This window comes from Apis florea, unplaced genomic scaffold (genome assembly GCF_048593485.1).
Source record: "Apis florea isolate Af1SG1 unplaced genomic scaffold, ASM4859348v1 contig_3081_pilon, whole genome shotgun sequence".
In the NCBI taxonomy this organism is placed as follows: Eukaryota; Metazoa; Arthropoda; class Insecta; order Hymenoptera; family Apidae; genus Apis; species Apis florea.
Window position 1 is genome coordinate 5468131 of NW_028256703.1, and position 15398 is coordinate 5483528.

Consider the following 15398-nt stretch of genomic DNA (forward strand, 5'->3'; position numbering starts at 1 on the left):
CGTTCATTAGAAAAAACAGTAACTTTTTCATTGCAAATGTTGCAAGTGTGTTAACAGAAAGAAGAAAGAACTGGAAGTGGTAGCAGTAGACATTTTCAATATTTTGCACAGTAATTTTGGATTTTATATATCTTTATCGAGGCATGAGTAAGTAAATATCATTATTATATAGATAATATTATACATTTTTATAAAATAAAATTAAATTTTATAAAGTATTATATATATTTTATATTAAATATTTATTGACACATTCCGCATTTTTGATGTAGTCTTTTATTTTTTACTCTTTCATTTTTCTATTTAATGCTATTCTTAATATTTTCCATTCAAATTATACATTAATTATATAATTATACATTTGAACTTGTCTATTCGTATTTTAATAATATCAATAAATTTATGCATATAATTTGTAACATCTTAAGTCGTTGTTATTCCATTATTTAACAGATACATATTAATTTTGTATTTTTATAATTTTTAAACATTTTTTTTTCAGCAAATTAATCGTTGCTTTAATCAATTATTTTAAACAAAACCAAACATGACGGAGGACATGTCAGGAGCAGACATCTGTAGGGTATGCAGGTCTGAAGGCCTTGCAGACAGACCTCTTTTTCATCCTTGCATTTGCACAGGCAGTATTAAATGGATACATCAAGAATGTTTAGTACAATGGATGCGATATTCTCGTAAAGAATATTGTGAACTTTGTGGATATCGTTTTTCTTTTACACCAATTTATAGTCCAGATATGCCACGTCGTTTACCATTAAGGGATGTTATTGGAGGATTATTTTCCAATATTGTAACAGCAGTAAAATACTGGTTGCACTATACTCTGGTTGCAATAGCATGGCTAGGAGTTGTTCCATTAACAGCTTGTCGAACATATAGGGCATTGTTTAGTGGACCTCTTGATCTAGTTCGAGTAAATACTTTCTTATAATTTTAAAATATATTTTAATTTTTAACATTCTCTAACAAAAGATGAAAATAGCAATGCACTCTTATTTGCAGATAATGTCATTACCAATGGATATGTTGTCTGCTGAAAATATATCATCAGATGTATTTCACGGATGTTTTGTAGTGACATGTACTTTGTTTGCATTTATTGGTCTAGTGTGGTTAAGGGAACAAATTTTACATGCCGGTGGACCTGATTGGCTCGATCGAGATAATGTACAATTACCTCCCGTTGATAATCCACCACCCAATGCAGAAGTACCAATACAACAATTCCAAGAGCAAAGAGCTCTTCAACAGCAAGAAATTCAAGATAATAATAATGTGCCACCCTTTATTGATGAACCACCAATCTTACCAGAACATTCAAATAACGATAATTTGGAAAATGCAGAAGAACATTGGGCAGAGGAGAATAATTTGGCAAATAATCAAAGAATGGATGAAGTTGAAGGAATTGGTAGAGATGTTGAGCAACATGTTGCTGCCAGAAGTGTAGATCAAGAAATAGAACAACTTGTTAGAAATTTAGAACCACCTGTGGCAATTCCTCGAAACATAGAACCATTAATACCACCTAGAGATGCAGAACAACCTGCAGTGCCTAGAGACGAATTGGGTGTAAATGATGAACAAGCAAATGCAAGAGGTGGTGAAGGATGGAGAGATCAGGCTCAAGGTCAAGCACAAGGAGAAGATGAAGAAGCAAATTGGAATCCATTGGAATGGGATAGACCTGCAGAGGAATTAACTTGGGAACGTCTTTTAGGCTTAGATGGATCCCTTGTTTTTCTCGAACATGTATTCTGGGTCGTTTCATTAAATACACTGTTTATTATGGTATGATTTATCTTTTAAATTGAATATGATACGAAGAAATAATTGATCTTTCTTCAAAATATAATATTTTTATTTTCAGGTTTTTGCCTTCTATCCATATTATGTCGGTAGCTTTATAATAGCATTGTTAGATTTACAAGAATATGCAGCTGCTTCACATTTTGAGGGATTAGTAACTACATTGTGTGGTTATTGCGTTACTGGAGTAGGATTAGTAGTCCTTCATACATTAGCGGCACCTTTAGGTTTTCAAAGATCTCAACGACTATTAGGTTTATGTTATGTCATAGTAAAAGTTTCTTTACTATCGGTCGTTGAGATAGGAGTACTTCCTTTGGTTTGCGGTTGGTGGTTAGATATTTGTTCATTAGCAATGTTTGACGCTACCCTTCGAGATAGAGAATCTTCGTTTAAGCTAGCTCCTGGTACTTCAATGTTTTTACATTGGTTGGTGGGAATGATTTATATATATTATTTTGCTTCGTTCATTTTGTTACTACGAGAAGTATTACGGCCAGGAGTACTTTGGTTCTTAAGAAATTTAAACGATCCTGATTTTTCTCCTATCCAAGAAATGATACATCTTCCAATCTTAAGACACGTTAGAAGACTTGTAGCATCTGCAGTGATATTTGGAACTGCTATTTTATTAATGCTATGGTTACCTGTGAAACTTTTAAGATGGGCATGGCCGGGATTTTTACCATACACCGTGACTATTCAGAGCGAAGCTCAGGTAAGCAGGTAATTAGTTAAATGAGGAAACGAGAGTTTCTTCATTTCTCTTGTTAATGATTATACATATATATTACATTATTTCTTATTTCTATTTTTTTTTCTTTTTTAATTAGATTAGCGAATTATCTTTGGAACTATTATTATTGCAAGTCATTCTTCCTGCATTATTGGAGCAATCTCATACGCGTACGTGGTTAAAAGCTCTAATAAGAGGCTGGTGTCGAGTTGTAGCTTGGATGCTAGATCTTCAATCATATCTTTTGAGAGAACAAACCGAAGATCCTGGACCGGCAGTAATCGAAGAACCGCAACATCCTGATTTAGGAGCGGCTCATCAAGCACTGTTACAAAGAGGAGGACCGACAGGTTTCCAACCATATATCAGGCCTCGCTGGTTTCCTGCTCGTCTAGTTGGTCTTTTATTTTGTGTTTGCGTTTCTCTTGTTATCGCTAGTTTAATTGCCATGATTCTTCCCGTTTGGCTTGGACGCAGAGTAATGGCGTTGTGGATGGTCGGAGCTCCGGCTCCGTCTCCACCTGTATTACCACCTACCTTAAGTGGATCTGGTAAGTTAGCTTTTAAAGTATAAAATGCTTATTGTTCTTTCTCAATATTATTCAATAACATATATGTAGATACATACGCACATATATACACGCATATATACACACATATACATTTTTGTTTTTCTCTTTCTCTAATTCGTCAACATTTTTTCAATTACATCGTTTTTTTTTTTTTAATGTTTCAGATAATAACGAAGCTGCAGTTGCTTTATCTGGACGAGTGCATGAACTATATACCATAGCTTGTGGAATGTACGTATGTTGGGCAGCAGCAAGAGGACTAGCCTTAGCATTTTCTTGGTTACCTCGTGGTCGAAGGGCTCTTATAGATAGAATAAAACATTGGGCAATTATAGGTGTAAAAGCATCAGTAGCATTTTTCCTACTTATTGGCCTAATACCACTTTTATTTGGTCTTCTTCTTGAACTAGTCGTTGTAGTACCATTACGTGTACCATTAGAACAAAATGCTATTTTGTTCATCTGGCAAGATTGGGCTCTCGGTGTGTTATATACGAAAATAGCAACCGCTATTATAATGATGGGACCCGATTGGAGAATTCGTCTTGCAATTGAACGGGCATACAACGATGGTATTAGAGAAATAGATTTAAAATTCATCGTTACGGAATTAGCAGCACCGGTGATATGTTGTTTCGGTCTTGCTTTGGCTGTTCCTTATGCCGTAGCTTATGGAATAGTGCCACTTTTGATCACGAATCTACAAACGCAAATTCTTATCGCTAGACATTTGTATCCTTTCCTTTTATTAGTACACGTGGTATGTATTGTTATATACTTTCAAATTCGACAGTTTAAAAAGCTTTACGAACATATAAAAAATGACAAATATCTTGTGGGACAAAGACTCGTAAATTACGAACATCAAAATAAATCTCAACCGTAACAACAGTAACAATTACATGCATTATGTTAATATATTTATAGTATAATTTCTTTTCGACGATAACGTGAATTTGATAAAAGATTCTTTAATCTACATTCTCTATCACACTTGATTTTAAACAAACGCTAATTTACATTGATAATTTTCATTAATACTTTAATTTTTAGTATTATAATTTAGTATAAGCGATACGAAATAAATTAAAAAGACTGTTACACAATGTATCGCTTTTTCAGTTTATTACAAATATATATATATATATACACACATTATAGATTGTCGATATTTTTGATCTGAATTAAAAAAAATTCTATTGTTTCAAAGAAACAATGAATATTTTGCTAACTAATGTATATTATTTTTCAAAACTCAAGATTCATAATTACTCTTTTATTATCAAATAAACTATTATTTAAAAATCATAAATTGAAATTTTCAACTTTAAAAAATCAGTGTACAAAGTTTTATCACTATTTAATGAATTCTAAAAAAAAAAATAAATTTCGAAGTACTACGTACTGTTATGAAAGTAAAGCTACATTTTAACTTAAAACTCGTTAGTAACAAAATAACGTAATCATATTTTATTATAAAAAATTAATATTTAAAACAATTGATTTGAATAAAATTAAGAAATATTTATAATTTAATGAGAATAAAGAAAGTCATATTTCTTAAGAAACTTGTCATTACGTTTTCTTTATTTCAATAAATTTGTATTATTTGTAATTTAATTTAAAAAAAAGAAAAAATTATTGCGTATAATATAATTTCATAAAAAATAGTAGAAATTTTATAGATCCACACTCAGGAATCTTTTTTAAATAAAAATCTTAATTAATTCTCCAATCATATCTTTTTCATATACAGTTAAAAATATATTTTTTTGTGCATGGTACACATAATTTTATGTACAGTATGAAATTAAATATAAGTACGGGCTATTTATTTATATACGTACTAATCGTTCTACAGTTAATATAACTGTATGATCACAAATATGTAAAGATGTTGCCGCGATGTACATTAAAATGTAATTGAAATAAATAATGTTCTTGTGAAATTTTCGATTTATTCTTTCTGTCAATTTCTTCAAAATACACTTGATAAAGTTATATCTCTCTTAAAACCATTTCAAGTTTTTAATATAATGTATGTATGTATAAATATATGTATGGTATGATGTGCGCGCGCACACGCGGCATATATACATACATACATACATATACACAGCCAAAATATGTACAATATGATTTATATAAAAAGGTATACAGCGATAAAAATATTTGTACAATGTTCGATTTCAAATATAATTTACAACGAACATATGTCAATACTGTTATAATTCTATTTCTTGATTTGGTGGTAAAAGATTACCAATCAATTGAAAAGATTCAGGATGTTTTTCGATTCTCAAATATAATAAACTAAAAACATTTATTACCTGAAAAATATTAAAAAATATCATTTATGTTTTTCATATATCTTCTACAAATTTGAATTTATCTAAGTAAAAGGATTTACACAATATAAGTGTATAGTTTTATATTATACCTGAGTAACAGCAGGTTTTTTCCAAAAAATGCTTATTGTAGGAACAGAATACTCCGAAGAATATTCAATAACTGCTAATTTTTCTAATTGTGTGATGGAAACTCTTAATTTTATACCAAGTTGACACAATATAACGTTTATAAAATTTTCATTTACATTCAATACGATACCCATTGTAACAATAGGACCTTTTAAATCTATCAAATATGTAAAGTATAATTCACTACTTCGTTCTTGAGCCATTTTTGCGCTATACTTTTTTATATTACAATTTGCTGCAATTCTATCTTGACAAAAAAGACATGCAAATATTAAAGATGTATCACTTGCATTAATTAACCCTTTCGCTACTACAGGCGACTATAGTCGCTCTGCACAAGATGCCACTGAGGTATTACGGGCAATTATAGTCGCTCTGCATAAGAAGCCATGTATCATATGATATGACGAATTGACGATATGACAATTGAAGTTATTGCACATCGAGTATCTTTTTCTGGAAATGTAACATCAATATTTTGTTTTTATCATCAATTTTTTTTTCAATAAACACCATCAAAACAACGATCTTTTTCGAGCATTGTGTACATTTTTGGTGCGACGGTTCGTTCAGCGGTAATGGCGCGGTGGAAAAGTCGCTCGTAGCGAAAGGGTTAATTATTTTATTATTTTCTTAAGTAACTTACGACTTGCACAATTTTTTAGACCATTCCTTGGGCATCTCTACATTCTTCATAGTTGAATAAAGTAAACGATGCACTACACAATCAGAATATCGTCTAATTGGAGAAGTAAAATGGGTATAAAGTGGTACATTTAAAGCGTAATGTCTCAATTCCTCTTCTGCTGTGACAGTTGATGAACATATATACGTTGCTCGCTAAAAATGTAAAGAATTATTGAAATTTTTATAAATAGAGTAGTAAGATCTTCATGCAATAATAAGATCAAATAAAAAATCATACAGTCATAGCTTTGGAACAAAGACTATTAATAACCATCATCCTGTATTTCATTGTTATTTTTGTTTCATTGTTTTCATTCTCTAATCCTTGTTCATAACGTCTAATGCTAGCATGTAATGATGCAGACGATTTAATATCTAAATGAATACCAAATCTTTGCAAAGTGTCTTTTGTTACAGTAAGAATATGTTTTGAAGGCTCCCTATGGTTACGTAATAAAGCAGTCTCCGGAATCATAGTATATAATTGTGTAGCAACTGTCATATTAGCTAGTAACATAAATTCTTCTATAAGTCTAAAACATAATATATGTATTTATATATAAATTTATAATTTAATTAATGTATCATAAAAATATTAATATTAAAAATAATACCTGTTACTATCTTTCTGTTCTTCTATATTATATGATATTGGTAAACCCGTAATTCTATCAATCTTAACATATAATTTTGGTTGATCTATTTGTAGTGCACCATTTTGAAATCTTTTTTTACGCATTTGAATAGCCAGATTGTGTAAAATATTTACTTTTATTGATAAATCATTAAAATTAAAATTTCCATTTATACTTAAAAAGTCATCTGGCCAATTATTTTTTGGATTTTCAATAAATTTCTGTGCATGATAATAGGACATTTGACAGCATGATCTTATTACAGTTTTAGCAAAACGATATTTGACAATTTCTGCATTTCGTGTTATTTCCCAAATAACAGAAAAAGCCAATTTATCTTGACCAGGTGATAAAGAACATATTTGACATAATTGTTTTGGTAACATGTGATATACATTATCTGTCATATATATAGTTGTTGCTCGTTTTGAAACCTGAATATCTAATGGAGATAAAAATTCCATATAATGAGTAACATCGGATATATGCACACCAATCTATAAAAAAGAAATAATACATATATGTATAAATAAATAAATAAATAAATATATAAATAGTACACACACGCGCTATGCACGCGCGCGCGCGCATACACACAGAGATAAAGAAATAGACATAGTTGATAAGTAAAAAATAAATTGCATAATTACTTCATAATTTTCATTTTCTAAAATTTTGCAAGAAACTGAATCATCTAAATCAACAGCAGCATCAGGATCAATAGTAAATATGCATTCTTGTCTCCAATCTTCCCTATCTCTTAAGTCATTTTCTGTTAAAATATAATCACTACTTGGAAGTCCTTTTATCACATCAGGACTATAAGGTGTAATATCTAAATCATATTCAAGTAATATTGCATTTGATTCTGTTCTTATGTCACCAATGTTTCCAACTATTTTCTCAATTTTCCTGTAAAGAACACAATATATTAATAATAATTAAAAACTTATAATTAAATAGGAATTCTTTAAATTCCTAAACATATATCATACCCAACTGCAAATTTTGGTTTTATCCAATCAGTTATAACAACCAAATACAATGTGTCTTCGTAACTGCTTGGACATACAGCAAATTGTTGCAATGATTCCCTACTTATTTTAACTAATGGCACACGATGATCTCTGGGATAAAAAAATGTAAATGCACCACGTTGTTTAAAACATCCAACTGTTTTTCTTGGATGTATTTTTTCTCGTATACAAACAACAACACCTGTTTTCTGCTTCTGCCCTTGATGGATTTGCCATTTTTCTGGTTGATTTATACATGCTACAACAAAATCACCATCAAAGGCTCGATTTCTATCTCTCAAACCAACAATCAATAGATCATACTGATCATCGGATAAAGATAAATAAGCATATTTATGACACCAGGGATTAATGCGTAAATATCCTTCTACATATTGTGCATCATTGGTATTTTGATTTTTTAAAAGTTTATCAATTTCCTTTTCGGAAATATGTCGTGGAAATGTTTCTTTTTGTTTTGAGGACTTAGATTTTTGACCCTTGATTTCTTTTTCTTTTCTTTCTTCAGAATCTAAATGCACTGATTGTTTATCAGTAGTTTTTCTTATAGAAGATTGTGATATCCCTTTATTTTTATTTTTACTTATCTTATGAGCAAGTTTTTCAGCAAATACAAATTGATTTTGTGTAACAAAGTTTGAGGAAATTGATTCCTCAAAGTTTGACATAATTTTAATTTTGAACTTATTACTCACTTAAATACACACGAAAATTAATCGTGATTTTAATAAACAAAATTTATCATGCATAATTGATATTTTTTAACACTATGAGTGTCAAAAATTATATATTTGAATGTGTATTACAAAGGCATACATATGTGACGATAAAGCACTTAGTACGAAAAGAACTAACAAATTTTGGTTATATTTTAAGAATGTTAACAGGTCGTATACTTCCAACAATAAGATTCCAACGACGAGAAAACAGCATTATTTAATACACATTTAATCTTTGTCAAACAACGTACCATAAACTTAATAAAAATATAAATCCCGACTTGGAATCAAAACAATAGCGTCACTTTTTACTTGATGTTGATTATTTGTAAGATTAAATAAGATTTCAAAATGATACATTTTCAGCGTAGAACATTTATACTTTGTTTGTTAAATATTTTATTCTCAAATCCTTCTTGTTTTTATTTATTTTAATTAGTAAAAAAATATATTTAATTATTATTTTTCCATGTTATTACATTCTTCAATTAAAGCATGTTGTTTACGAGAAACGTATTACCAATTGTACAATGAACAACCATATAGGTTAAAATGTTTCAACGTTTCATTGGTTACTTAAAGTTGACACTAAACAACAGAATCACATAGATAGCTTTTACTTTAAATGTTGGCAGAATTTAATTCACATTTAAGCTAGATCATATAGAATATAGAATCTGGAGTTGGAAGGTATTGAAAGTATTGGATCAGTTGGCATTGGTACATAGGGTGGTGAGTTAGTAGGTAGAGCGATTTAAGTTATATCGTAGACGCGGTGAAAAAGTGAAATAGGAAAGAAGTGCGATTATTGAGGCAGTCGGGTGAGAATTCTGTTAAATTTCAAATCAATATTAAAAAGAATAGATAGAAAAGAGAGAAGAATAAGAAAAGTTAAAATTATAACGTGTAAAAAGTTTTTAAACTAATAGCATTATTAAATTTGGTGCAATTACAATAGTGACAAGGTTACGTTAAAAATGTTTCATGTAAAGCAACTAACGAGATCGTCAATTGCCTTAAAGCAAGTACCAAGCAATGACATTATTCATAATACATTGATACGTATCGTGCCAGCATTTCAAGCACGCGGTTATGCTGATCATCAAATACCCGATCATTTAAAGGATATTCCTAATGATCCGAATCCAAAATTTTTCGATATGGTTGAATACTTTTTTCATCGAGCTTGTCAAATTGTGGAAGATAAATTGGTCGAGGATATTGGCAAACGTTCCAGGATGAGCGTTGAAGAAAGAAAAAAAAAGGTGAAGGGTATTTTAATGTTAATGGAACGATGTGACCACATCCTCGAAACTTCCTTTCCTCTGAGACGCGATTCAGGTGATTATGAAATGATCACTGGTTATCGCGCGCAGCATTCAACTCATAGAACACCTTGTAAAGGAGGTAAATCAAAATATATTTTATTTATTAAATCATTTCATATCTTTATGATAATATTCATAATTAATGATTAATTTCTGGTAATATTTTATAATTATAATTTTAACTATATCAATTGTCGCATTTTCAGTTATTTTATTTATCGTTGTCAATTTTTAAGCAAATATAGAGTTATCACATTATTTATATTTCTATATATTAAACGAAAGGGCAAAAGAGAAAAAAAAAATACTCGAACATTTTGTAATATATAATTCTTTTTATGATCATTTAAATTTAATGTTAGCGGGCACATTAATTACGTCATCGATAATAGATGTAACAAATTCGAGAAATCTTGGATTACAAATTTATTAAAATTTTTATTGAATCTTTATCACATTTGATGAAACATAATTTAAAGAAAAAAATAATATATAATAAATAAAATTAATTTAAAAAAGAAAAATAACTTTTAAAATCCTATTTGTGTTTTGCTTTAGTTACTACTACTTTTAAGTATTCAATGTATATTATTAGCTATTTGGAATAGGAAAATTTTACGGCTTCATAAGTTACAATGATGTAGATTTAACCTCGATTCTAGTAGACAGATTATTGAAAGCATGATTAATATTACTAATATTGATATACTATTAGATCATTTTAAAAATGTCTTGTCTTGTTTTTGTTTAACAAATAATTTATTTCTTATTATATACATTATATATTATAACTTATATATATAGTTTCATCAGAAAAATTGTAGCTTTATGACGCACAGACAACGAAGAATGATAGCGTGCCAACTTTTCTCTTCGTTCTCATAGCTTTTGCATTTTTTACTCACGAGGATTATGTTACATCGACGATTAAACACATTGGTGCGTCGATTTACTGTAATGCGATGCCTAGGATATGACAGAATTATGTTAGTATGTATATGTATATCGTAATACATATGTATATCAAATATATAGAATTAATTAAATTTTTTGAACTACAAAAAAGATAAATCACGAAAAGTTCGATTGTATATACATTTCGTTAAGAAAGATATTCGGAGCATGCATATCAAAACAACATCTCCTTGATATAAATTTGTACTCGAGCTCATGCGCGAAACGTAACAGCATCTTGTGAGATAGATCTTTTCTGAGAGCCAAGTAAGCGAACTTAATAATTCTCTGTTGACTATGGTTATTCTTTTTCTATGTATTCTATGTACTATTCGTCGGTATTGGCATTTTCTTTTTAAAACTTATTTAATTTAAATGTTTTTTAATATATGACTTAGTTAGAATTAGAGTTACAATTACTTATATTTTATTTTTTTTATTTACACGATAATCATAAAAAAATTCAATAATATAAATTAAAAAATACATATATATTGAACAACATTAGATGCTATCGCATAATGCAGATGTAATGCAATGATGTGATGCCAAGCTGTCTAGTCTTTTTCTTTGTTCCTGCCAAATATTAGCTAACTATCTTGATTCACAATTTAATTTAAAACTTTGGCAATTATAGCCATCATTCTAATGTCATGATGATATCCAAAAGGTCGATGCTCTCATCGAAACAAATCGATACAGTTTTCTTATTCACGTGATCATATATTCATTCAGAATGTTGAACAAAAAATTCATTTTAATTATTCTTTTCAATAATTATATCTTTTTAATATGCTTCTCGTAGCTTTAAGCTTTAAATATAAATATATAATATAGTATCAAATGTTGTTTAAGAAAATAATTAATGATTTCTTTTACAAATAAATATATGAAAATAAATATATGGCGTTTATTATTATATATAATTATTTTTTTGATTTATTTACATATATGTTAATTATATAAATGTAATTATGTTATTTTTATGTTTTTTATTTTTTTTTTCTTTTTATTTTAATAATTAATAATCATAATGATTCATTTTATCTTTCGAAAAATCTCAAGATTTGCAATATTTATAATTTATAAATTATTAAATTATAATATATATTGTACACGTTATTTATAATATATATATACAGTTTATTTATTGCTTCTACTTATTACAGGTATTCGTTTTTCGATGGATGTCTCGCGAGATGAAGTAAAGGCTTTGTCGGCATTAATGACTTTCAAATGTGCCTGTGTAGACGTTCCTTTTGGTGGAGCTAAAGCTGGTATTAAGATTAATCCTAAATTGTATTCAGAACATGAGCTCGAAAAAATTACTAGAAGGTTCACATTAGAGCTTGCAAAGAAAGGATTTATCGGTAAGATATTTTAAAATTTATTTGTTTAAATTTATATCGAAGATAATGAACCGACTGAAGAAATACGCATACTTGAATATATGATTATCAAATTCTTTTATTTTGATTAAATTTATTATAACTTATTACAACGAAATTTTATTTAATGTATCATCATAATGATCATATTGTATAAATATATTTACGCATTACAAATATATACGAAATATTTTTATCTCTCGTTCTCAATTAACATTGCAATCGTTTGATATATATATATACATGTATGAATACATATGTATACATGTATTATAAATATTTTATTTAATTATACATAGAATTATTTAAACTAAACTAAATTAAAGAAAAAGAAATTCTACAAATTTGAAAATTAAAAAAAATGGATAATCGTTATATGAATAATTGTTATATGAATATTTATTAATACTACATGATACAATGCATTTATGAATATTCCAAAAATAATTGATAGGAAAAAAGAAAATTAGTATCTTATATTGTATCTTATATCTTATATATAATTCTGGGAGAAAAAAACTTGCAAGTATTTTTGAATTGAAAGGACCTGGTGTCGATGTTCCTGCCCCTGACATGGGAACTGGAGAACGCGAAATGTCTTGGATCGCTGATACATACGCCAAAACTATAGGACATTTGGATATTAACGCTCATGCTTGTGTAACTGGAAAACCTATTAATCAAGGTGGAATTCATGGACGTATTTCTGCGACAGGACGTGGTGTGTTTCACGGACTAGAAAATTTTATCAACGAAGCTAATTATATGAGCATGATTGGTACGAAAACATTTTATAATGCGTTCTATTTCTATTTCTATTTCTGTTTCTATTTCTATTTCTATTTCTATTTCTATTTCTATTCCCTAATATCGTACGTTCTTGTATGATTTAAATGTATCTATCAGCTGTTATATGATAACTCATTATCATTTATTTTAAATTATCGACTAACTTTTTACTACAATTAACATTAGGTACAACACCCGGTTGGGGAGGGAAAACATTTATTGTACAAGGTTTTGGTAATGTTGGTCTACATTCGATGCGTTATTTACATCGTGCTGGGGCTGCTTGTATTGGAGTAATCGAACATGATGGTGCTATTTACAATGCTGAAGGTATTGACCCTAAGGTAAGCAATTACATAAAATTTAATGCAGATAAAACGATCTTATAATAATGTAATAACTTTAATGAGATCATTTCACATTAATAAGATTACTTAACGTAAAATTTATACTATAGAAACTGGAAGATTACCGTATAGAGAATGGCACTATTGTAGGCTTCCCTGGTGCTAAACCTTACGAAGGTGAAAATCTTATGTACGAACCTTGTGATATATTCATACCTGCAGCTATTGAGAAAGTTATCAATAAAGATAATGCTTCTCTTATTCAGGTAAATGAATTTTTCATTTAAATAAATATATTTAAAAAATTTACTTTGTTTTTTTTTTAAATGATTGTTATTTTTCATTTAGGCAAAAATTATAGCCGAAGCTGCCAACGGACCAACTACTCCAGCTGCCGATAAGATTTTAATCGACCGAAATATTTTAGTTATACCAGATTTATACATTAATGCCGGTGGTGTTACAGTCTCTTTTTTTGAGTGGTTAAAAAATTTGAATCATGTGTCGTATGGTCGTCTAACTTTTAAATACGAAAAAGAATCAAATTATCACTTACTAGGTATGTATATAGTTCATGTACTACATCCATTTGAATAACTTTATCGTATATTTTATAATATAAAATCTTTTTACAATATAAATTTATAGAATCTGTACAAGAATCATTGGAACGTAGATTCGGCCGTGTGGGTGGTCGAATTCCTGTTACACCTTCCGAAGCATTTCAAAAACGCATTTCTGGTGCTTCTGAAAAGGACATAGTTCATTCTGGTTTGGATTACACGATGGAAAGATCTGCAAGGGTAATTGATTATTCTTTCTCGATCGAAAAATAAAAAATGATGTTGTCATTCAAATGTTAATAGTTTTATTTTTATTCTATAACAGGCAATTATGAAAACAGCTATGAAATTTAATCTTGGTTTGGATTTAAGGACAGCAGCTTATGTTAATTCAATTGAAAAAATATTTACTACTTATTCCGAAGCTGGTCTTGCGTTTTAAATAAGTAAAGTATTTATCGACACAAAGCAAATCGCATAAATAGAACTGTAAAAAGTTTCGAGCTAGTATTTTAAAGACATTTTTAATAATCACTCTCAAATGATACTATCCAGTGTCTCTCAGTGATAAAGACCAAAACTATTATAGCAGTGGAAATATTTCGCGTACGTTGTCGCACGCTAAATCTTCTTCGAACACATAATAATAATAATAATAATAATAATAATAATAATAATAATAAATAAATAATAATAATAATAATAAATAATTAATAATTAATAATAATAATAATAATAATAATAATAGTAGTAGTAGTAATAATAGTAATAATAAATTTGCCTAACAAGTGTTCCATCGTACGGATAATATATTTATGCTTACGTCGATCGCGTTATTCGCATCGCTATAATTGTTATATAGTACAAGTTGCATAAAAAAGTGTTGAATCGATTTATGAAATAACGAATTCAATATGTAAAATGGCGAATTCAGAACAAAGTATTGTAAAACAACATATTTTCCTTTGTAAATTAATTCAACGAAACCAACCAAACAATATAATAACAATATAATATCACATTTTTATACATCACTTTTAATCAATATATCTGAATATTATTTAAAAAGATTGCACGACAGACGCTAAACAAGTGAAAAAGATTTGTAAATTTTAATTCAATTAAATACAGTTATTTTTAAATTATCGCGAGGAATGGTTTATCGAGATTTTATCTCTATAATCAAACCGAAAAACTGCGATATCTCGTATAATAATATGTTTATTATAATATGTTTCCGAAGTATGTTAATAAATATATGATCTTAATTAATATTTTTTCTGTTGTTTTGAAACCTTCTTTATTTTATTTGTGACATTATATATTTACGTTA

General features: G+C 28.6%; 3 protein-coding genes and 1 long non-coding RNA gene across 6 annotated transcripts; 3 read left to right on the forward strand and 1 right to left on the reverse strand.

The window, feature by feature from the left end:
- Window positions 1-41: 41 nt before the first annotated feature.
- MARCH6 (membrane-associated ring finger (C3HC4) 6) lies at window positions 42-5087 on the forward strand. The gene is made up of 6 exons (XM_003694832.4): window positions 42-147; window positions 503-934; window positions 1024-1812; window positions 1892-2548; window positions 2664-3117; window positions 3303-5087. The coding sequence occupies exons 2-6, from the start codon at window positions 548-550 to the stop codon at window positions 4022-4024; spliced, it is 3009 nt and encodes a 1002-aa protein (XP_003694880.3). The 5' UTR covers window positions 42-147; window positions 503-547; the 3' UTR covers window positions 4025-5087.
- Window positions 5077-9238, reverse strand: LOC116413865 (DIS3-like exonuclease 2). Of its 2 annotated transcripts, none has more exons than XR_015292292.1 (7): window positions 7936-9238; window positions 7591-7852; window positions 6920-7437; window positions 6544-6838; window positions 6265-6458; window positions 5579-5865; window positions 5077-5468 (listed from the first exon to the last, which is right to left on the reverse strand). XR_015292292.1 is itself a non-coding variant. In XM_031917248.2 (7 exons), exons 1-7 carry the CDS (start codon window positions 8643-8645, stop codon window positions 5364-5366), a joined length of 2367 nt encoding a protein of 788 aa, XP_031773108.1. In that variant the 5' UTR covers window positions 8646-9225; the 3' UTR covers window positions 5077-5363. The 2 variants fall into 2 exon arrangements, 1 of the variants encoding a protein (XP_031773108.1); XM_031917248.2 differs by having other exon boundaries at window positions 5579-5861; window positions 7936-9225.
- Window positions 9239-9388: 150 nt separating this feature from the next.
- On the forward strand, window positions 9389-15337 carry Gdh (glutamate dehydrogenase, mitochondrial). Of its 2 annotated transcripts, none has more exons than XM_003694831.4 (8): window positions 9389-10103; window positions 12148-12348; window positions 12911-13144; window positions 13342-13499; window positions 13613-13768; window positions 13851-14061; window positions 14151-14305; window positions 14391-15337. In XM_003694831.4, the coding sequence occupies exons 1-8, from the start codon at window positions 9674-9676 to the stop codon at window positions 14505-14507; spliced, it is 1662 nt and encodes a 553-aa protein (XP_003694879.1). In that variant the 5' UTR covers window positions 9389-9673; the 3' UTR covers window positions 14508-15337. The 2 variants fall into 2 exon arrangements, with proteins under 2 accessions (XP_003694879.1, XP_086765255.1); XM_086909129.1 differs by lacking the exon at window positions 9389-10103 and adding an exon at window positions 11126-11245.
- On the forward strand, window positions 10886-11176 carry LOC116414587 (uncharacterized). Its single transcript, XR_004225119.2, has 2 exons — window positions 10886-11010; window positions 11091-11176. It is a non-coding gene; the product is annotated as an uncharacterized LOC116414587 (long non-coding RNA).
- Window positions 15338-15398: the final 61 nt, after the last annotated feature.